The sequence below is a fragment of the Python bivittatus genome, unplaced genomic scaffold (genome assembly GCF_059951505.1).
Source record: "Python bivittatus isolate LINGU-HERP-01145 unplaced genomic scaffold, Pbiv_v1 ctg000480_np1212, whole genome shotgun sequence".
NCBI classification, from domain to species: domain Eukaryota; kingdom Metazoa; phylum Chordata; class Lepidosauria; order Squamata; family Pythonidae; genus Python; species Python bivittatus.
The window spans coordinates 27,850,330-27,874,801 of record NW_028277075.1 but is presented as its reverse complement, the minus strand read 5'-3'; the positions used below and the strand labels follow the sequence as shown (position 1 = coordinate 27,874,801).

The window sequence follows — 24,472 nt, the reverse complement described above, 5'->3', positions numbered from 1 at the left end:
CATTCAGTTGACGTTTCAACTGGGACCGTCAGTTTTCATACCATAGTTGCTTCATTAGATAAGCTTTTACATAGTATAGTATCTGAACAGATTTGGTCTCAAACACACACACACACACACGTATGTATGTATGCATATACAGCTCCAATCTATTTCAGATACACACAGCTTTTAATTCTCAAAAAAAACCCCTATAATGCTTCAGATGAGAATTCCACACACAAATATATGTAAGCATCACTTGAAAGCGTCTCCTGTTTCCATATTTTTTTATCTGTTGCACATTTGGAATCCTATTTTCCCCTTTCTACTAAAATGTTTTGCAATGTTAGGAAAGCACACTGGCCTCTGGAAACAGAACATTTGTAGTTCAGAGGTCACTCAAAGAAAACTATGCTAGTACAGCTTTGGCCCTAAACATCTAAATGTCCTGTTCTACTCTTTGATCTTAAACGAAAAGTTATTTAAAGGCAATATGACAGAAAAGTTCAAAAATTCAATGATCTCACATACCTCACAGTATCATATCTTAAACTCCATAATTACTGCTTTGCAGGCCTCTTTTCTAGTCATGTCTGTGCTAAATGAATTCCATTGATTGGTTATGTAATTCTAAAAATCAGAAAACATTGCCCCTCATAGTCCAAACAACTGATGATTTGATGAAACTACCCTAGAATTATTTGTGACTTGAAGATGTGTGAGGAAGACTGAGACAGAAGAAACACAAATGCTTCAGCACAACAGCTTTTAGGGAAATAATTCTAGGTTAGTTTTATCAAATCATCAGTTGTTTGAACTATGAGGGGCAATGTTTTCTGATTTTTAGAATTACATAACCAATCAATGGAATTCATTTAGCACAGACATGACTAGAAAAGAGGCCTGCAAAGCAGTAATTATGGAGTTTAAGACTTCCACATTTCCCAGCCACCATGATACTGGCCATGCTAACAAGAAATTTTGGAAATTTTAATTGGCTACATCCAAAGCTTACTAGGTTAGGACATGACATCTATGTAAGGCAGATCAGAGAATCAATCTTCCATCTTCCTTTTCCACTCTTGTTCCACCAGAACCTAAACCAAAGGAAATGTATACTGTATGTCTCTGTCATTATATGTATATATTGTTATAGTTCTGCAACCAGGACAAGTGTAATAGTAGCCCTGGAAAACAAGAAAGGCAATTTTCCAAAGCACTTAGCCTGTACAGGTAGTCCTCAGTTAATGACAAGTGGGACTGGAATTTCTGTCACTAAGCAGAAAGTGCAATGTCATGTGACCACACCACTTAGCAACAGAAAGTCTGGCACTTCCAGTTACCATCGTTAAGCGAATCACCGCAGGTTGTTAAGCAAGGACATCACATGGTTGCTATTTGTGATCTCCTGCTTCCTCACTGACTTTGCTTATAGGAAGCCAGCACAGAAGGTCATAAAGTGATCATGTGACCACAGGGATGCTGCAACAGCCAGAACTCTGAGGACCAGCCATAAGTACCACTTGTTCAGCGCTGTTGTAAGTTTGAACAATTGCTGAACGAGTGGTCACTAAGTGAGGACCACCACAAGGACCACTCTTGTCTACCTTACACATGATGGATACATTTATTTCCAAAGTAAAATTGTAATTTCTTTTCTTTTTTTTTAATTAATACACAAAGCCAAGCTCTGCAGTTAGGTTCACTATGCTTTTTCCCTCGTTTTTTAGATCATTGTTGTTGTTTTTTCCTGAGGAGGTGGGGGCAGGGGGGCTGTCTTAGGGTCCTGGGAATCCAGCTTCAATTTCACTTTCAGCCATGAAAGCTGAATGTGACTTTGGGCCACTAACTCTCTCTGAATTTAATATACAGTAGAGTCTCGTTTAACTGACCTTCGCTTATCCGACATTCTGTCTTATCTGACGCCCCTAAAAAAAACACAACACGCATAAATCAGCGATGAGAAAAGTGTGCCGCTTGTTTGCGAGCGTGAGTTGCTCCTGACGGTGTGGCGCTGCAATGCAGAAATCGATTGCAACAGGTGCAGCGGATCGGGTTTTTTTTTTTTTTTTTTACCGCACTCAATCGTTACTGTGTGTTATCCGACATTTTCACTTATCCGACGTTCTGCTGGCCCGTTTATGTCGGATAAGCGAGACTCTACTGTAATCTATTTTGGGTGTGGGGAAAATTGGAGGGATAGTGGGGATTATATAGGATATAAATTATATAGGATATAAATCTGACTAGTAATAAAATATATGAAAAGAAATTCGGAACTGAAACTGAGTATTTGTTTTTCTGTTCATAAAAAAAAAGTCTCTACTGATTTAGTAATGGTGCCAAATGCATCCACAAATCCATCTCTCACCACTGAAACCAGGTGAATTGACTTAGGTCATGTCTTGATGGCTTTGGCCCTGAACATTGCAATTCCTTTATTCAGCTAAATGGCCTGTTTGCTGGGAAATCTTCCTTTCATTCATATTTAATAAGATTTGTTCTATGCCAAATGAGTTGAATCATGTTTCTCTGGAGAACAGTAATATAGCTATAGTGTTGGTGAAGTTCTTATTATAGTAAAATTCTTGTATTATAATAAAATTCTTGTAGTTGTAGCTTCCAAATAATAAGAATAACAGATAAATAATAGTAATTTGATTGTTTTGTATGTAGCCTGGCAAAACCTTATGCCAACAGTTTCAGTGGTCTTATGCATAATTCCGTGGGAGTAAGTCTAGCTGAGCACAATGGGATTCATTTTGAGTAGACCACCATAGGATTTTCGTTCCAAGGGATAAAGTGAAGCAAAGAACAGATAATTTGATCAATTTTCATAGCACACCAGGTGCATCAGAAAGGAGTATCATTTTTATTTGTAAGGCACCCTGGATTTGATTTTGTCATAGAAAGATAGAATAGAAATGTCTAAATAAATAAAGTTGGGAAGGGGGAATAGGATGAGGTCATCAAATCCTCTTTTATTCTGTTTTACCTCAAGCTTTTCTTAGCTTTTCTTGCATACCCACAGACACAGAGAGAGTGGATTATTCCATCATAAATACAGACTAATACCTTCTGACTGAAAAATGTTGGTTCTATTTTGAAAGAGCCATAGAGAGTTGACAGATGCAGAATACATCATTATAAATAATTTTCTTGATATACCGTATGTAACTTTGGGCTATGTGTCCACAGCTATTTAAAAAAAAAAAGGAGTGCAACATTTCCCAAAGAAAAGCAGCTACAAAATGATTGCACAAAGTTCTTCTTGCTTTGCTCTTGCGAACAGCACTTGCCATATGTTTGAGATGTTTAATATTTTTGTTTTCTTTTGCTAACACTTCTAAAGCCAAATTAAGCTGAAGGGCTTTTTGTTCTGTTTTTGGTTTTGGTTTTGTTTTTGTTTTTTTTGCATTTTTTTTCCCTTCCTAACTTTTTTTTCCCCTTCTAAAGCCCGAGAATGAGCAAGGTCGTAGAACTTCCCTAGAAAAGTTCACTCGCAGTATGGTAAGTTCATTTGTTTTTGGTTTTGTTCATTCCTCCTCCCTCTTCTGTTTAGCATTTACTTTTAATTTTGGAAACTTTTTTTTTAACTCCTCTGTAGTATTCTTCAATCGTGGCAATGCAATAAAAAGTAAAACATTTCAAAATCTGCATTTTAACTAAACAGCCAGCTCTCTGATCTGCAATATCCAGAAAGATCCCCACAAAACATGATAGAACCTGGTTTTCTCCTTCCTTCCCCTGCAGTGGTCATGTGTAAATGTGCAGAGGAGAGGCCTATCCCCATAAAGTTTCTCCCCCTTTTTAGATTATCCTTGATGAGAGTAGGGAAGATGCACACACAGCTCCTATTCTCTGTAACGGCAGAATGCCTCCACACACATTGCCTTTTTAAAAAAGAGGATGGGATTGTTTGGGTCCAGAAGAAAGTAGTGACCCTGCAAAAGATTGGATTTCCATTTACAGTATTTCCATATTATTGGCACATGATTTGTTGTGGCTTCTATATATCAAGTAAGTGTAGTTGGGATATGTTAGCTTACACAGAACCATGGCTTTGATGCATGGATTAGGACAGTGTTGTCCAAACTTGGCCACTTTAAGATGAGTGGACTTCAACTCCCAGAATTCTCCAGCCAGCCATGCTGGCTGGGGAATTCTGGGAGTTGAAGTCCACTCATCTTAAAGTGGCCAAGTTTGGACAACACTGGATTAGGATGACCTCTGTTTTCTTGGCATCTCATTTTCACAATGTGTTTTATCAATGTTTAATAAACCTATTTCCAGTCAGGCCCCCAGTAATGGCCAACGAAACCTTTTTATTTATTATCAACACAGAATACAATCATGGTCGTATTCAAAAACTATTACAGTTCTGTTGACCAACATAGGTTTCTCAAATATTTTCAGAGAAGGTAATCCAAAATACTAAAACATTAATACTATGAACTATTTAGGCAAAGAAAAATGAGCTTTCACACATTTAATTAAAAATACTTTTTCTTATTCAGTAGCTCCTGGTGCCACTTGGCAAATTGCTTCAGAAAATGAGGAGAATTCCATGAAAACAGGGGAGGTGGGAAGCATGTATTGAATGATGGGAGAGGGACTCGAAAATGTGCTGTATTGGAATAGTGAAATTACTGTATGAACTTAGGCAACCCTAAGAATTAATGGAAAAAACTCAATAAAATGCATACTGTCCATTCATTAAAAGTATGAGTAACCTGTTGGACCAGACCAACACCTCAGTCAGAAATGTCTGCCTCTAATTCTAGAGATAGTATATAGATGAGACTTCCCCAACTTCATGATCTTGAAATATGTTGGACTTCAGTCCCTATAGTTTCCCACATTTCTGGAGAGCTCTAAGTTAAATAGAGATAATAGAGATTTATCCTTAATGAATAAACCTGCTGCTCTTTTAAAGGGGAAGTCATCATTGGCCTGATGACCGTAAATTCCATGGTTTATCCATTGCACAAAGCAGCACTCATTTTATTTATCCTGACTCTCCCTATATCTCACAGAATAGGAATGGGGAAAGTCTGGTTCTCCATGGGGCTGAGTTTCAACTCTCAACATTTCTCATCATTAGCAATGTGGCCAGCTTTTGCCGAGAGTTGTATTTCAACACCTGGAGTGCCATACATTTTCCACCTATAGTATAACAAATTGATGTCTTTGTCTCTCCCACCACAACACTGTATATTCATCTTCATTCTTTTGATTCCCATAATTCATTTTGATTGGTTTGGGTTACAATTAGGGAAGCTTAAATCTGAAGTCAGGCATCTGAAGTAGAGTAGAGTAGTTAGGGTGCTGGACTAGGACTTGGGAAACCCAGATTCAAGTTTGCACTAAGGCAGGGTTCCTCAGCCTTGGCAACTTGAAGGTGTGTGGAATTGAAGTCCACACATCTTCAAGTCACAAAGGTTGAGGAACCCTGCACTAAGGGAAGGTCACTGAGTGATGTTGGGCCAGTTTTAGGTCTCAGCCCAACCTACCACATAGGATATTGTTGTGGGGTAAAAAAAAAAAAAATACTGGAAGAGGAAGTGCTTCTGGCAGTTCATGATTCTGTTTTTAAGTGCACCTACAAAGCACCAACTCACTATGAAACTGCACCTCTGGTGCTGAAGATCACAACATTTAGAGGCCTTTTAAGATCTATGAGATTGGGGGCAGAGGATTTTTAATTTTTGAAATACACCCTAGGTATTCTGTGCTGTGGAAATAACACACCCAAAATTTACAAACAAAATTACCTCCCAAGTAGCACATAAACAAACTGATGACAGTTTTTTTATGTTTGTGGGGACATGTTTACATGTGTTAAATACTTACATGTTTTCTGTGCTATGGAGACACACTTACTGACTAAGTTAACCCCTACGAAGCACATAAAAAAAAATTACAGTTTTTGAAAATGGGCAACAACTCTCTATACACATGGTAGAGGCTGCACATAGAATTTTTTGGATTATGTCACAGACATTGTTCATGGACATACTTTAGAAAGAGCAGTCAGGTGGAGTTTCAAATGAAAGGTTTGGTTGGCCCATCCCATTGCCACCTTTTGAATGGACCTAATCAATACCTGTATGGCTCTTGGGGTGAGCTGATAATTGGAATATCCAGATTATGCCTCTGCAGTTAGAAAAATAGGCGTAATTTCTTTTAAAGTAGTATTCAATAAACAAGCTTTGAGTGTATTTGTTTTGCTTTTGTTTTATATATATTTTATATATATTTTAAACTGTGTCTGTCTTGTGTTGTCATCATTTCTTATTCTATGTATACTAATTTAACACCTTCTTTGATCCTTTTTATGTAAATGCATCTGTGCAGGTTTTATGTTCTCTTGCTATTATTATTATTATTATTATTATTAATATTAATATTATTATTAATTTGGTTTCTGCTTTAAAAAACCTTCTGTTGAGCATTAAACTTTTTTTCTCAGTTTATATTACTCTTCATGTGTCTTCAACATGTATCTTTTCTTTCTTTTTCTTCACATTCTAATAAAAGACAATTTTAAAAGGATATGGTCCTTAGTTTTGTATCAAAATCATATGTTAAAAACAAACGGGGAATGTGGTCTGTTTCAGTTCAATAACGTATGTGTCATACCCCTTTTAGGATTTTGTGTCAGTAAAGATTCTAAGAGGCCCAATGCAGTATATGGCTGAGTTAAGGAATATAATCCATAGGTTTAATCCCAGGAAATATAATCTCTTGGTATTCCTAGGATATTGCAATTGATCTTGATAATTTCCAGAGTGGAAACATGTCTTCTGAGATCTCATATTCAAAAAGATAGTTGAATAAACTTTAAAAACAAGGATTGGATAGAGACACAAGTGGGTATATACCCATTTTTTCCTTGTTGCGCGGGATGTGGAGTTGGAGTCATTGTACGGTATGAATTTGAGGAGTAGTGCTGTGTCTTGCCCGAAGAGACATTAAATAGACTTCCATATCTGAGCCAAGAGAATACTTCAGAGAGGAGGTATGCATCTGTATCAGTATTTCCCAACTTGCTGGCTTACTTTAATTTTACCCATTATAATACACATTTCTGTTCCTCTTAGTATGTATCCAAAAGATAAACTGTTTGCAGGGTATGAAACTGGGGGAGCTGGCTGGCTGCCAGAAACAAACCCAATTACTCACCAAGCTGTTTGGAAGGACTGGGCCTGGGGCAGAAGGAGTATTCTATCCTGTTCCTGATTGTGGAGGGCAGGACCACTAGTCAATAGCAGGAGTATCCAAGTACCAAAAGTCAAGTCAGACTTCGAACATGGATTGTGATATAGAGGCAACACATCAAGCAGAGTCAAGGGGAAGTGGACTCCAGAAATAAGTCAAGAGGCAGTAGTAATCCAGAAATCAGGGCAGGATTTAAGGCAGTTCAGGGGCATTTTTCAGAACATCTAGAAAAATCCTCATTTCTAAATGTAGATTAATCTTTTATTCATAATGCCAGTTTCTCACCTGAGAGCTTATGTCTTTGGATCCTTGATTTTCTGCCCTTCCTGGAGCTGGGCAGTGTTTTGGCTTCTTCCTCTGATTCTAACAAAGATATTTGGACCACCCAAAATTGCAGATTCAAAACTGCACCTTCAGAAGATTCAGAATTCTTGGACTCCATTAGTAACAGCTGCTCCCTAAAAATGAAGACTTGTCCTTTTCCTTTAAGGAGTGATCATAGATTCACAGAGACCTTTAAGGATTTCAAAGATATATTCCTGTTTGTTATAAATGGATTGAAGCTAGCAAGACCATTTGGAAAGTTTTTTCTAGTTGGGCCTCTTGGGGTGGCAATCATATATCATCCAGTATTACAACTGTACTTTAGCTACTCAGAAATTAAGAAATGTAGAGGAATAGGGCTGCTGAGGGTGTAGTTACAGAAAACTACCTTCTTTTAGCAAAGTATTAAGGCAACTATTAAATTTCTGTTTGAATTATGAAGTGCAATTCTCTGCAGTTTTAATCTTAACCTTCCAGTGCTACAGCACTAAACAGCATTTGGACCTGTACTGGGGAACTTAAACCAGCACCTTTTTCTTCTAAGGAGTTCAGACTTTATTCAACTATCTGGGGATTAGTAAAAAGCCATTCTATGCACTAAACAGCTAGTTTTGGGTGGTCCATGCCCAAAACAAAACACACATATTTTGGGTGTTTTGGTCCATGCACAGAATGGCTGTTTAATGCTAGGCAAAAGTGGAAGGAGTGGGAAAAACCAAGAACATTGGCAGCTAATAGAAAACTGGGGAGAGAAGGAAGAGAAGGATCTGGAAAGATTGGGCTGAGGGCAAGCTAGTGGGATATGCTGCTCTAGGAGCTGCTGAGGGCAGGATAGGGGAGAGGAGCTGATTAATACCCGGCTTGCCTTACTTAGCCTGTTCAGTTATGTACCCAGTATACCCTGTTGTGGATATTAGAGAAATTGTCCCCAAAATTATTACAGTGCCACAAGGGAAGTTTTCAAGTTACTGCAAACCTAGCTGTGTGTTGATCTTCTGAGTCTGCTCTTAAAGGAAGAAAGAAAAGATAAACTAATTGCTTATTTTGTTCTTTCTTCTGTTTCCTAAAATCCAGCCTAATCCATTCAGCTGGACCAGTGTTTCTCCACCTTAGCAACTTTAAGATATGTGGACTTCAACTCCCAGAATTCCCTAGCCAGCATGGCTGGCTGGGGAATTCTGGGAGTTGAAATCTAAAATTCTGGGAGTTGAAGTCCACACCTCTTAAAATTGTTAAGGTGGAGAAACACTGAGCTGGACAGTCAACAGATTTGTGGATACAAAGAATTACAAGTAGTAGCAGAAGACATCAGGAATAACTCACACATACACACACACAACCCCCATTCTTATTTTCCAAGAAAATTAGAGAAATAAAGGCCAACCTGAGTCTCAAATGCTTGACTGAGTCAGTTTGTAAGATGTAAGAAATTCAGAATGAGGGGATTTCCTTCTCTCTTTCATGCAGTCAGTAAGTCTTGCACACTTATCTTGCACATACATCCATTCTTTGGCTGGCTGGCTGGCTGGCTGGCTGGCTAGCAGATCTTTAACATTCAGTTGGCAAGCAGAGCTAGTGACTGGGAGCAAATCAAGAAAAGAAGGCTGCACATTGATTTTCAGGAATGAAAGCATTATAAAGCATACATAGTGTGACTTTCAGGTCTGGTTGAAAATAATCTAGTTTCGTTATTCTAATAAATTCTTGTGTTCTGTATTATTGTGTGAGCAGCACAAACTAAAGCAGAAGTGTTGAAGGTGAAAAGAAATAGCCTTTACAGGCATTGTGATCTCAGAGCAATTATTTGGGACAGAATGCCTTGAAATGTTCTCTTTGAGTTTTCTCCAATTAATTGGAGTGAGGCTCATCTTCTAGTCCCAGATAGGAAGAGTGGTAATTCTTGAAAACAGGAATGAGGAAGAAGTGCCAAAGAATGCAGATCTTGCTGCTCCAAAGCCTGGATGCCTTTAAAAATAGGGACTAATTACTTAGCTGATTGTATCCCTTTCTGTAATGCCTAAATAAGGCTTCTTCTTATCCCCATTTCATCCATTTTTTCCCCTTCTTTTTGATTGTATCCACTAGCAGGAGTGATGAGGGTTTGTGTGGGTGACTGAGGTCATTAATTTTGTAAATTATTTTACAGACAATTTATTTTACTTAGTTTTTATTACTTCATTCCTGGCCCTACCTTCCTCCCTATTTTTACATGGGCTTTGGAAAGTGTATACACATAGACACGCATACAGACATGCGTTCGAAGTTACAGCAGCGCTGAACAAAGGGACTTACGACTGGTCCCCGAAGTTACAGCCATTGCAGCACCCCTACGGCCACATGATCAAAATGTGGGCGCTTGGCAGCCCATCTGCACTTATGACCACAGGGGTGCTTCAACTCCCCCCACCTGCCTGTCTCCCCCCATCTATGCCCTTTTGGACACTCTGCGGCCCCTGCCACCCTAGCTGACCTTTGCTGTCTTCTTGCTTCGGCTGCTGACCAAGCACGCTTGGCCTGGCCCTTCACGAGGCAGCTGCTGGCCGCACGAGGCTTTCTTCCCCAAGTTGTGCACGGCAGTTTCCTCACAAGACCTGGGGAAGATGGCCTCACATGGTCAGCAACTGCCTCAGAAAGGGCCAGGCACACCTCATCATCAGCCGGAGCAAGAAGACAGCGAAGGGGCGGCAGAGTGCAGGGCGGAAGGGCCTCGGAGTACAGAGTAGTTGCCAAGAGCAACAACGAGGCAATGCAGTACAGTACAGTTCCTTTATTTGCTTGCACCTAATAGAATCTCACCAGACTAAACCTATGCTAAAGCAACTAGTGGATATAACTGCATGAAACCCTAGGGAGGGGCTAGCCTCTTCCTCTTTCTATTCCCACCCTCTTGCGGTAGACTGAGGAGGCTCTTGCTCTGGAATGTTTCCCCTCCCTCCTGATAACCTTGATCCTCCATTCCAGTATCTTCCTCGCCCAAGCCTTCCATTACAGTAGCGAGGGCAACTGTGGCTGGGACTGAGCTGGGGTGGCTGTGGCTTTGTGCCACACTGCTGGGCCAGGCTGGGGCTAGATTTTGCACTGCAAAGGGCTTCGCACCGCACTACGGCTCAGGGGCTTCTTGCAGCCCCAGAGCCGCAGTGCGCCAAGAAGCCCTGAGCCACAGCATGGTAATCAGCCATGTAGTTCTGGGGCTGTTTGCTGCCCCACAAGGCAGGGTGCAGGGCATCCAAAAGGAAAGAGATGGTGGGGAAATCGGCAGCTGGGAGGAATTGAAGGGGAGGCAGTCCCTTACCTTGGAAGAACAAAGGCTTGGGGCTGGGAGGGACCAAGGCTGGAATGGCTTGGATTGAGGTGGGTCCTCGACTAACGACCAGTGGAATTCACTTAATAATGACAATGGGGAATGCTGGGATTGCTGTCACTAAGCAATGCGGTCACATGACATCTTGCTTTATGACTACATTGCTTAGCGAAGGAAATTCCGGTCTCAATTGTGATCGTAAGTCAAGGACTACCTGTATAAGTGTGTCAGATATACAGATATTGGGGAAGAAGAAGCTTGAGAATTGCTTTCAAATGGCGTTGGCAGCCTAGGTTGACAACATGAGGAGTCAGGCATTGCACAGGGTTTTTTTTTCTCTCACTAATTTTTTTTTTTTTACTCTATTCTCCCTTTGGGAAGTTGATATCTAAAAATTGGGGTTATTTTTCTTTGCAATATAGCAGTTAATGGTAGAATAACTTTATCCTTCTATGTAACCAAGTAGGCCCTTGCTATGGGAAAATTTACTAAAACACATTTAATTTTGTATAGAACCTGTAGTTCTAAATTAACCATTTTTGAGAATTCTGGGTATTTACAAATGCCCTTGGGAAATTATGAACCCAGTGATTGGCCTGAAAGAGCTTGATGTAGTTGCATCAAGGAAACAGATCTGAGCTGGACCAGTATCTCTGGATGTTGATTGCAGCAACTGGAAAGGAAGGTGGGATGAAAATGCAGTAGAGGTTGTGGAGAGGGGGGAACCACACTGAATATGCTCACCACATCAAGGGAGATCCTGAGAAAAGAAGAATGTAAACATTTGCAGATTGGCAGGAAGAGCCCCTCGAAACCAATGTTCCCCATAATGAGTATAATGGTGCTGCTTGTATGTCTAATGGGAGTGCATCTGGACAAGACTTCCAAGTTGTCCTTTTGAGACACATTTTTCCAACAATGCAAAGAGATAACTGGGTTCCCCTGAATGTTTGGACCAAGTCAAGGACAGTTTGATCATATTTGTAAATGCCATAAAATCGGTACAGAAAGTGGGACTGTTCCACAAGGAAGGCATGACCTTGACTATATTTCCCTGGCCCAAAACAATGTTTATCTAGAAGAACCATGGGATAATCCCTCCTCTTTTATCCCCATGTGTCATCACAACCACCTTTCATTCCTTAATTGGTCCTTGCCCACCAGCTTCTGAAAATCACTGAGCAATCTGGCCTGTGTTACCAAGTAATCACAAGATGAATTCATATCCTTGGCTTCTCCTTCCCCCCTCCCCATTTCCCCTTTGTTTGTTCCTCCAGGGAAAGTCACTGGCAGGCAAGCGTCTCGCAGGCTTGATGCAATCTTCTTGACAGCATCGTCTGGGCTAGCAGTTGCTGACATCTCCGGAAGACCGCTGCACTCCACCTCCTCGGCCAAGGAAAGACATTGGGGGCACACGGGTCACTGCGGGGGGTGTGAATGAGAGAGCAAAGGAGAGAGCACGTTCAGACAACGGAAGAAACATAGGGAGGGAAAAGGCTCTAGGATGGAGAGTCTGACCCACTGGAGGTTCCTCTTCCTGTAGTTTACATCAACACTTTTCTTACTTACACAGCTTTGTAATGGCACTGAAGTCTCTAACAATAAGACACTGTTTCTAATCTGATTTCAGAGGAACACCACTGCTGTCTAAAGGAGGCCAATCCAGGCAAAGGAAGAGAGCGAGAAAGAGCCATCAGTGTTATTTAAAGTAGCACTCCTAAGAGAAATCTGGGGAAAGAACAGCTGGTTGAGATCAGTCTTCAAAACGCAGGCGCTTTCTCATGCTCCTAGCTGCTACTGCTGCATGTCCACAGCCGTATCTATCCGTCTTTCACATATCTAGGTAGAGCTAACATTTCGTTCTGCCGAGCAGTAGATTAATAGTAATCTCTGACATGACATTAATGGCTCAGATGGCATCCTTTCCAAAGCCAGAAGATTTTCCTTTGTCTGAAAGAAATGTCACATGGTGAAAATGGTTGCCACCGCAGAGCTTAAATGCAGATTAAAAAATTTAATCCAAGGAACTGAAAGGAGCACCCAAACAATCTTTTCTTCATATCCACATGCAAATTTTCTATAGATACATGAGTCATTTGTCTTCTATCTTATAACTGTCTAGGTCAGGGTTTCTCAGCCTTGGCAACTTGAAGATGTGTGGACTTCAACTCCCAGAATTCCCCAGCCAGCCATGCTGGCTGGGGAATTCTGGGAGTTGAAGTCCACACATCTTCAAGTTGCTAAGGTTGAGAAACACTGGTCTAGGTCCAATAAACCAGACTTCAGAGAGAAAAAGTTTCAGTCTGTCTTTGTGAGAAAACAGGCATAGGGGTTTGTTTGGGTTTTTGTTTTGTTTTCTGGCCATCATTCTTTGAAACATCTTTTCAAAAGTGGCTTTAGCTCTTCACTGATAACATCAGTTGTTCTGAATATGTTCTGGGATACCACCTGCATGCTACGGTCAGTGGGATCAGACTCCAAGCTCCATATGAGCAATTTGATCCCAGTGGAGTTGATTTGCATTTTATACATATGAAATGATCATATCCAGCAGTACAATCCAAATGTTATGTCAGGCTTCCACCATTTACATGATCCAGCTGTGTACTGCTGCCTGCCAGGAAGCTGGCATCTCTTCTATTTATTTTGTAGCCCAAAGAAAGCAGTAAACACAGGTTTATTGAATCTCATGTTTGCAACAAACCATGGCTGGTGGTGAGCTACATTTAGTTTGGCACATTACAAGTTACACAGGTCTGTTTTACGCATCCATGTTATATAAAAACACCATGTTTAAGAAGGTGAGATTTGATGGGAGTGGAATAATTACTTAATTCTGCCCGTTTTGTTTATTTTCCCACTTGGCTTAGCCCACGGTATTAGTCAAATAGAGTAAACAGAATTGATTGAAAATATAATACATATCTACTCCTTTTAGCACAGTAAGCTAAAATCAGCGGTCAATTAAGCTGCTAAAATCTTAACTGGGTCATTTAAAATGTAATTATCCAAGAATAAATCAAGTTTCAATCGCTTGAAAAAAAAAAAAATTCAGAGATTTTTTTTTTTTTAATTCATGTAAACATTTCAGAGCCTGGCCATTTCAAAGTCTTGCATGGTATAACCATAAGATTTTTTTCACAATATAGCAAATGGGCAAAAACATTATGGGAAACTCGTCCAGGAATGAAAATCATCCAACTGATTTTTCCAAATTGTTTTCAATGGTTAGATCTGAGAGAGGGAAATTGTTTAATCAAGAAATTGTTTGTGTAACTCCCCAAAAGATACTAAAAGCCAGAAAACCAGTTGCAATGGAAAGTGGTCTGTAGGATCTGTAGATAAAAATCAGTTTTATCTTTCAAAATTGATTAGAATATATATGGGGTCATAAAGATGGCCTTACTTGTGCTGACATTTTTGCACTCAAGTGAGGTGACCCATTTAGATATATATGTTTCTCAGAATTCTCACTTTACTTTAAAAGAAGGCAGCTTTTAAAAATTGTATTATGCAGTACATGTGCACAATTCCAGCTACAAATTTTTTATTGTGGCATGGGAGTTTTTGTTTATGTTTTGTTTCTTTATTTCTGCTCTCAGCATCTATAAAATCCTATTATACTGCCATTTGCCCTGTAAAAAGGCATTGTGATTATGATTTTCTATCATATGTTAAGCTGTATTTCCCAACATTTAGGACAAAATGGGATTACCTTTATGCAGTTAGGGCCACACTTTATGCAGTACAAAAAATTGGACTCCAAGGGCCACCTGGTTTCACCACCTGGTGGTCATAATGTTGGGCTTATTGTTGCTGGGGGATAACACAAAATAGATATGCTAAATACAGTGGAGAATTATACACTGATTTTTAGCCTTCTGCAAAAAATGAAATCAAAATATTAGTAGCACGATCTTCAGAAGCTCTGGGGCAGGCAAAAATGGGGCTGCGGTACAAGTTGCCCACTCCTGATCTAGAGCCATCAAAAGATGGTTACATCAGGGAGTATAACCAAAAACCAGCAAGCTCCATGACGAAAAAAGGAAAGGCTAGAAAGAAAGAAAAATAGGATAGATGCAAAAGCAAGCAAGGAAGGATAAATACTCAGCTCAGTTCAACATATTTAAGGCCAGTTCCAGAAAAGGAAAGGTCTGAAGGTCTTAAACAAAAGACTTCATGAACAATTTGGACTTTAAGGACTGACCTGAAGGAAGAGGAAGAGAGGATGTTATTTAGATAATTAGATGTGTATTCATTTATGAGCACATAAACCTTGATTCTTTTCAATTAAATATTTCCCTTATACATGCAGGAACTGTACAAGTTCCCACACTAAGCTGTCCATTACCTAAGTACAAATGAAGTGGCCAGGCACAAGTTTACTGTATATTGGCCAGTTTCTTAACTGCCATTTATTTCACAACTTTCCTCATTTTTGTCTACCCAACTAATTAAATATCTTGTTTGATTCAATTGTCTACTCCTAAATTCTACTATAGCAATAGAGATGCCATGGATATCAACCAGAAACAGATGTCAAATGTTAAATTTAGATTTACAGTGAGTCAGCTAATAAATCTTAAACAAATCTCCTGACCCACTGGAAATATTTCGTCAGGCTCACACACCCCAACAGAACTGCATTGCCTTACATGAGCCAAACTAGTCAAATCAACCAAGCACCCAGGATTTCCTGGGAAAGGGAAGGGTCCTCAAAGGAGAGGAATTGTCAGGCTCTAAAGGTAGTGGACTTCATCCACACTTGAACAGGATATAACCTATTACCATTTACACAGCAGTTAAAAACGATCTGCTGCTGCTGTTGTTGTCAAGAATGTTGTCATGACACGGAGTTGACATAATCGTGGTTCTTCTCTCCCACAACATACACCCCATCACACACACAGACGCACACACAGAGTTTCTCCAATGTTCCTACCCATAGTATTATATTATTATACAATTATAATAGTATATGCTTCCTCTGTTGAGATCCTTTGCCTCAATGACAATCTTTTCCCATTTCCCTCTTTTTTGATGGATTATGTGCCATCAGTGCCAACTCATAGATAGAACTTCTCCAGGATGACCTGTCTCCAACTTGGTCCTTCAGGTCTTTCAATAATTCACCCATTGCTGTTGTAATCAAGTCTATCCACCTTGCTCCTGGTTGTCCGCTTCTCTTTCCTTCCACCTTTCCCAACATGATAGACTTCTCAAGAGAGAGAGAGAGAGAGAGAGAGAGACCTTTGCATAATGTGTCCAAAATATTACATATTCATGCCGTACTATGATACTTCAAAACATTATACTAGATATTGCAAGTGGACTGCAATTTGACTAATTTATACCAATTACTTCACCTTTTCCACAAAGAATTACCAAACATTTCCCCCTCCCCCATTCCCATCTATGTGTATTATTGCTGTTGTACCAAGCATTTTCACAGCCTACAAAAAGATGCCATGGAAAGTAGATATTTACTTACTTACTTACTTATCTAATGAATTGAGGCCCCCTGATTCTTAACCACTCTGGGTGGCTTACCATTTTTTAAAAATAAGAATAATACAATAATTATAATTTTAAAATGATAGGTGGCCCAAAGACAGACATAAACAAAAAAAACCCCACTCAATAGCGACTCAACCATTGAATTCCCCAAAGCCTGGGAGAACAGCCAGGTCTTCAATAGCCTTCTGAACATCACCACGGTGCGAGCCATCCAGAGGGTAGTCACTGCAACAGAGAATTCATGTGTCCTGCATCCAGTTAGATGACACTGTTTAATTAAAGGAACCAAAGCACACCCACTGTTTCCAATCTCACCGGAGGGACAGTGCCTCCCTGCCTTGGCGCTATGATCAGCTGCTTGCCATTTATGGAGATCAAGCCTTCCATCTCAGGGCAACCTGGTGCAAAGGCCGGATCAAAGAGATCTGGGAGGAAAGGGATACCTTTTCACCAAAAACACAGCAAACCCACTTCTAGATGAATATTCTATGTCACATGGAGGTGCTGTATGGGGAGGTGGGTGACTTGCAGGGTTCCATTTGGCCTACTGATGGACCACCCTGCCATCCGGCCATAGGGCTTTTTGTTAGGGAGGGCTTTGGCTTACAAAGAGAACAGAGTGCAATCAAGCACCAATGTTTTCTTTTTTTGGCTCTGGTAGGAAGAGTGACCTTGAATAATGTATTCGACAAGGTTACTATTCCTACTGGAAACCTCCCCCATGTTCCACCACAGCAATCCCTGCTCTTATTCACTGGCCTGCCCATTTGGCCTCTCTGCTCTGTGGCAGCAGCTGTACTGCTATTCTTGCTCCATGCTTTCTGGAGGGCTCCATGTCGCTACAGGTGGCCTTCAGCAAGGGATCTGTCCTTGGTGAGTGGGGGAGACCAGCGAGCAGAACCCTCTTCCCTTTCCCTCTTCCTTATTTCCCCCAACAACTGCCACAGAAACGACTGTTGCCACCCACCCATCCACCCACCCACCCACCCACCATGAGAGCAGCAACATCACCAGCCTCGTTTCTGAGGCACACTTTTGGGGGCAGCGGTTTCTCCCAAGAGAAGCTTTCCTCCTGAGAGAATTCTAACAGTAACCAAGAAATGTTTCCATAAATGAATTCTCGTGTTTCAGGAAACATGACAGAGAAGCAGTGAGGTACAAGAGTGAAGTACCCAAACCACACTGGTGAGCTACTCAACCCACTCCATGTGTTTATCCCACAGGGCTTGAGAATAATTACCTTCTTCCCAAAGAGGCAAACATTTGGCATCTAATTCACTCAACATGCCCTGGGCTATCCCATTTTATCTTTTTTTTTTTTTTTTTTGGAAAACTCATTGTTAAAAGCACCTTGGGACCTTCAATCCTCCTCACATTACCTTGAAAACAAGTTTTCAGAACATTGCCCTCCAGCTGGAGCCCTGTCATTCAGAAGTTCGTAACCTCAAATTGTTTTTAATCTATCTAGCACTTTAAGTTGCTCGACAGTGCTAGGCTTTTATGGAGGAGACTAAGAAAAGAATATATGACAATGGTCAGTGGATGCCTACTCGTTTGGTTACGATTCTCAGTTGCAGATGCTGTACTCAGACTGATGCCATTCACCGACTGGGAGAAGCCCAGCAGAGAACAGAGCAGAATTTGGGTAATGTATAAAGTAAAGCATAGTGGCTAGCATAGATCTATCCATGCTGGATGGTTATAGCTTAGTATTTGCTTACTGATTGTCACTTTCACTGCTAATACAGTGAACAATGCATTACATTATGGAGCAGCAGGACATATTGTGGAATGAGAAACTCTTTCTTTCAGAAAATTATACATAATTTTGGTGTGAGATCACTCTGAGCCATACATGTTTATCTATGATTAGCAATCTCACCATGGATGCTGGAATAGACATATAGGAACCTTGAGTTTATGTCCAGATTAGACAGACTCATAGTGGACCAGGCTGCATGAAAAGACTTAGCATCCCACATTATTTTTAAAGCTTCACGGAATGTTAATCAGTTTCCATTTTCACACTAGAAATTCCCTTTTTGGTAGCTTTTTGGATTTGCTTTATTTGATAATGAAATAGAATTTTGTAGATCCTCTTGAAAAGCCAAGCAGTTTCATTTACAGGTAGTTACACCACTTGGAAGTCACAAGGATTTCCACCATCTAATAGTTCCTCTAGGATCACACCACTACAAGTAAATCCACCAGTCGTTTCTAGTTGTGTGTAAAACTCCATTTCAGGCATGGAACATTCTGAATTGTGACAAGAACATTGTGAACCACTTTCTGGAACATTTACTTCTTGAAAATATTCTAGAGTGACTTGATGATCACATTCCACACACACACACACACACACACACACACAAATATTCTGGGGCACAGAATTATTAAAACATTAATTATTAAAATATTTACAAATTATTAATATTGATATTTGCTTTTAATGCAGCTCTGCTTTCTAAAGGAAACTGGGTCAGTATATCGAAGAACAATATATACAATCTTCAAGCAAGCAATTGAATACACCAATCACCAATAAACTCATCAATCCTAAGAGTCAATAAGTATACTGAAATTTAAACAAAGTTCAGTTTAAGAAAGCAGTCTACAAGGCAGTCTGATTCTGGGGCAGTTGTTATCCTACCAGTGTCTTGATGAACCTGCATATCTTTTGTTGCTAAAGACAAAACAGTATGGGAGCAGATGGACTTTGCCTAGGAGACAGATGTATCATATGGATGCTGCCACTGAGAATACTGTCCTGTCCACAGTCTGGAAGTTAACTACTCTGTAGGGCCACAAGCAAGCCCCCCCCCCCCCCCGGTTGTCACTGGTGTACAGATTGGATGGGCCTTGGGGAAGCAACATCAACTCCTTAAATTGGGTCTTGTAGCTCATAGTCAGTGCAGCATTTAGCACCAGAGTTACATCACTCCCATTTAAGCAGCCCCACTTAAGAATTGGGCAGCTACATTCTGTATCAGAGATTCTTGAACAGTGCCACAAAGAGCACGTTTCATCCCACCTAAGTGTCTGCAGAGTGGCAGAAACAGTACTAACATATATGGGCCCATTGGCCTGGCCAAGCCTGTTACACTTCTCAGAGAAAGAAGAGGACATTTATAAAACAGTATCATTTATCAGAATTTTGGATTTCAAAGTCATGCAAGGTTAAACTGAATTATTTGAGATGATTTGTCAAATGGGCATCTAGAGTGAAATAATAATAATAATACAGCTTCTGAAACTAGAGCATTTCAGATTGCAGGTGGTTATATGTCTGAATGGTTCCCACTATCCAAACCTCACTCTCTATAGAACTAGCACATCAAAGATACATTCACCATCTCCTTCTCACTCAGATTCATGTCAGTCCAGTGATGCCACTTCCCCCTTTCATGATGCGATACAACTTTAGGAACAACTAAATAAAAACTTAATATGGATGTTATGCTGTGTTTACATCAAGGAACTTAATCATAGATCAAACTATTTAACTCATGATATGACAAACTATGCCATAATTAGAGAAGCTAAGGAGATGCGACTTGTAGTTTCTTTCACACATTTTAGAACGACACTGTAAAGCTCTAGGCAAGAAATTAGAACCTGTGAACCTTCAGGATTCGCTAAACTACAACTTCCATCACCATTGGACCTGCTGGCTATGGATGGTGGCCTCATAATATCTACAGAGTCAGAGATTCCTCCCCCCCACTTCCAGAACAGCATCAACAGTTGGCCTTAGCAATAACATCTTTCTCAGTGAAGGCAGTCAGAGAAGGAGTAGTTCTCTCCTTAGATAGTGTGTATGTTCCTTATGTGCAAGCTGTTTATTATACGTGTGCTGTCCCCTTATTTTCCATTCAAGGTTGTCTAGCTCTTCTCCAAATGCCTCTCTTGTGGTTTTAATAGAAGGACAAGTTGCCCAGCAGAGACCTTGTGCAGCCACTGGATCCTGCAGTAGAGAAGAAAAAGCAGCTGTTGGCCAGTGAGCAATTCTGGCTATCAGCAGGCCTAGAAATGTACAGATGATTTACCCTTTGGCTCCTTTAGGCAGCACAGTCCCAGGCCAGCTGGAACGCACCAATGCAAGCTGTGCCTCCCACCCCAAGCAACTGGGCAGCAGGCTGTCTGCTCTGGGGCTGCAGGGAGAATTGAATGTGTGCAGCAACAATGCAGATCAACCATCAGAGCATCTGTGCTTTCTACCTTTCTTCTGGAGGTAAATTAGCTCACCCTCCTGCAATCTGGGCATCTTGATGATAAACAAAAGCATATCATATTGCAATAAAATAAAATATCAAATATATGGCTTTGTATGTTTTTTTTTCAAGGAACTAAACATGTCAGCGTTCCAATTTACTCCTTTTTCATCATCAGGGAGAGCTTTGTTACCACTGCTTCTCTTGCTCTTTGATTCTGTGCACATCCTTCAACACAAGCCACTATTTCTGCTGCCAACAAAAATACTTACCTCTCTTCTTAAGTTAGAAAGCAGCAAACTCATACAGTCTTGAATTCTTTTAGATAAGTCAGAAGGGATCCAGAATTCTGTATGTGTGTGACATTTCAGATGCCCATATTTTGCAAAGGTCTAACATTTATTTTGTGCCTTCCAACAGCCTACCCTAAATTGGTGTCCTCCAGATATATTGAAAATCCTGGGTGTTGTAGTCCCAACATGATTAGCAGATGCCAGACTGGGATAGACTGTTTTAAGCTTAACCAACACACCAAGGCAGGCATGATGTACGCAGTGCCACGTTTTCAACCGTTCATCCACTCTACCACACGTCCTTGCCTTGGGATGGCTGTTTTAAATGTATACAGGGGAAGCTTTAGGAATGCTCAGTTCTGCCTGTCTCATGTGACTTTCTTCTTAATGCCATGCTTACTGAGGTTTCCTTTAACGGAAATGGAATATGACATTTCAGCACATCTGTCCCTAAATCAAGGGATTATGGCATGCAACAATGCACATGTGACTATATTCAGATGCCCCGGTATTTTACAGGGAATTTTTTTGTGCTCCTGGCTCTGAATCCCAGCTTAGAACTGAAGCTATTGAAGCTTCATAACTCAGTAACTTTCAGCTCCATTGGTCAAAAAGTGTTCTGTATGAACAGTAGCTCCACCTGAACTACATGCTAAATTTGAGTAATTTTAACAAAGGTTGGGTTTCACTGTCGTTTCTGTGGCTCACTGTATTATGTAAACCCAGATAATGTGATTATTTTATAGTTTGGGTTGTGAGAGCCCGACCAAGTGGGTAAATTCAATCAGCCAAGGTTAAAAAATTACCCACCTTAGCATGTAGTGCAAATGTAGACAGTGATGCCCAGCTTGGTTCATCTTTCATTCTATCCAGAGAAAAGTTCCGAAATTTCACAAAGCCCTTTAAAGAACAAACATTTTACATGTTCAGTTGCAGTTGCACACTATGAGAGCAGGGGAGTAATACAGCACCTAATACCTTTGTTCCATCACGCAACATCTAAGACTTCCATGGCATATCTAAAACTTCTAATATGCCACAATGGCAGAGTCACATCTTATAATGATTCTATTCTCAACATTTCCTCACTCCTTTGTGGAAAAGGTGTAATGGAAACAATAGTCTCCCCAGGGCATGTTAAATCAACAGCCATCAGCTGGGATGTCCTGATTCCTTTGCTTGAAAGTCAGAAACTCCCTGAGAAGCTTGTTCTGTGGTTGAAGTGCTCTTGCAGTTTAGATGTTTCTCTTTACTGCTGAACATAAATCTAAGAGCTTTTAACTCCAGCTCACTTTTTTTCCTTTCCTATTCTAAACAACATCTCTTTTGAATAATTATCCCCCTTCTTCTCTCTGACATCCTTTAAAATACTTATAAACAGCAAATCTGTTATTACTTTCAAAGTCATCTTTCTGTTGATTTTATGTAAGCAGTTTCTTAGCCATTTTTGGGGGGCCCTTATAACTTCTTTCAGCCATACTGAAAGGGCTACTCTCAGAGGTTAAAAGAAGAGTTTTAACCTTTCTTCTTTTTTCTTTTGCAAAAAGGAATGCTGCTTTGAAAATCGGATTTTCATTGATAGCTGTGGCAAGAAATTCTACTATGGAGAATACAGAGGCAGGGAGAGGGATGAAGTTGGCAGTCTTGACTGTGAAATCAAAGCCCCATCCCCTTTTAATATATTTTAGTGCACATAAGCAGTTGTAGCCACCATATTGACTTTTTTTACCCCCTGCAGATACCCTTGGAAGGAAAGTAAGAAAAAGATGAAAACTGCAATCCCATATAAGAGAAGAAATCCTATGGGAAATGTATTACAGGCACCATAGGATAGAGCCTAACTTTATTCCTCCCTTGCCTAGCAAAGCTTGGTGGTTCCTTGTATGGAGTCTCTCTTGTTGGACTATTTTCTCCATAATTTATTTTGCTCATAATACTTCTCATCAGTCCAAACCTAAGTGATTGGTTCTTTCGGCTAAACTCTTGAATTGGTCATCATAGAATTGGTCAACTTGTCTAAATCTGTCCCATTTGAATCAGCATTTCAGTTGTTTTATCTGAGAATTGTATGTGTTGACAATAACAAAAGTCATAGATAATGGAGTAATGTTGCTTAACCACATACAGAGATATGCAGTTATTCTAGTTTTCCTTTTCCAATCTCACAAAGTGCCAAATTACTCAGCCATTCACTTGCACAGACAAGTTGATGTTTACTGGCCAGTCTAGATCCCTCCTTTCAGTCTGGAAAAGTTTGTATGAGGCTTCCACATCCAGCCGCTGAGCATCTTCGCCCTTATTTCCCAAAAACTGTCACATGCAGTACAGGTTGGATTATAAGACCTCCAAGGTTCCTCCCAACTGTATGATACTATGGAATCTCCAATTGTCAGTTTCAACTGCCATCCATCAGTAACCCACTAAAGATCGTGTTGAAATCAGGGCAAACATCTCCTTTTCTTCTGGAACCAAAACATGTATAGCTTAAATAATATATGGAGATCAGTTGCCTTCCACAACAACAAAATCATTGGCCCTTGTGATGGTTCTGCCTCCCACTGCTTACCCACTGACTTCACTCTTGAAATCTTGATTTTATCACAATTTGCCATTAAAAACAAGCAAAACAGTGATAGCTTTGTTGGTTTGTTAGGAAAACAAATCAGAAATCCATGGTTGGCCAATACCTTTATTGGGCAAACCAAAAGAGCAGATCAGTATTCTTTGGAACTCTATCAGTGAGATGGCAAAAAAATAAAATAAAATAAAATAAAATAAAATAAAATAAAATAAAATAAAATAAAATAAAATAAAATAAAATAAAATATAATAATATAAAATAAAATAAAATAAAATAAAATAAAATAAAATAAAATAAAATAAAATAAAATAAGAAGAAGAAGAAGAAGAAGAAGAAGAAGAAGAAGAAGAAGAAGAAGAAGAAGAAGAAGAAGAAGAAGAAGAAGAAGAAGAAGAAGAAGAAGGAGGAGGAGGAGGCAAGGGAGGAGCAAAGAAGCTTTAAGTTAGGGCAGATGTTTTAGTCATGAGATTTCAGGTCTAGCATTTAGACATTGCAGACAATGCTGTTATGCCCAATTATTGTTACAAAAGTAGTGGTGGCTGTGTTGGTCTATTAAAAAAAGTCCAAAACCTTGGCTGGACAATAGCTTTGACAGAGCCAACCAAACTGGGACAAACGTCCTTGAATATCTGCAGCATCAGGAAACTGGATGGAGCTCTGTGGCCTCAAGGAACCAGCCCAACTGCCCCAGAGAAGCTCACTGAGATCCAGGTGGCTAAGTAGCCATGCAGAATAAGAAGTTGTGTGCAAGGTGGATGATTCTTCAGCACCTTCTCTTCAAATCAACAGTGTGAGAGTTGTATTTTTAACCACAGTCTTTGGGAAAACGTCTTTATCTGTGCAGGTCAGGCCAACCCTTGCCAGCTTGCTCGTAATATTCCAGCTAAAGCGCTTGTGCAAGCAAGTAAGAAAAGACTTGGCTGCTGATGGTGTCCAGGATTTGGTATCTGGAAACAGGAGAGGCCATATGAAGACATGTATCAATGAGGCAGGATGCTTATCTCACACAATTGACAATGTAGCAGTTTGATATTCTGGGCCA

At 40.1% G+C, this 24,472-nt stretch overlaps 1 protein-coding gene across 9 annotated transcripts in view; it reads left to right on the top strand.

Annotated features, from left to right (window-relative positions):
* The window catches only part of RGS6 (regulator of G protein signaling 6), a 250,205-nt gene extending 229,555 nt beyond the window's left edge, over positions 1-20,650 (top strand). For 6 of the 9 annotated variants that reach the window (XM_088145566.1, XM_088145565.1, XM_088145564.1 and 3 more), the window contains 2 exons: positions 3,439-3,492; positions 12,106-18,578. In XM_088145566.1, coding sequence (XP_088001692.1) covers positions 3,439-3,492; positions 12,106-12,156 — 105 coding nt within the window. In that variant the 3' untranslated portion in view covers positions 12,157-18,578. Of the gene's footprint in view, positions 1-3,438; positions 3,493-12,105; positions 18,579-18,800 lie in introns of those variants that run through there. The other 3 variants (XR_015797013.1, XR_003084542.2, XM_025165674.2) reach the window with 3 other exon arrangements.
* Positions 20,651-24,472: the final 3,822 nt, after the last annotated feature.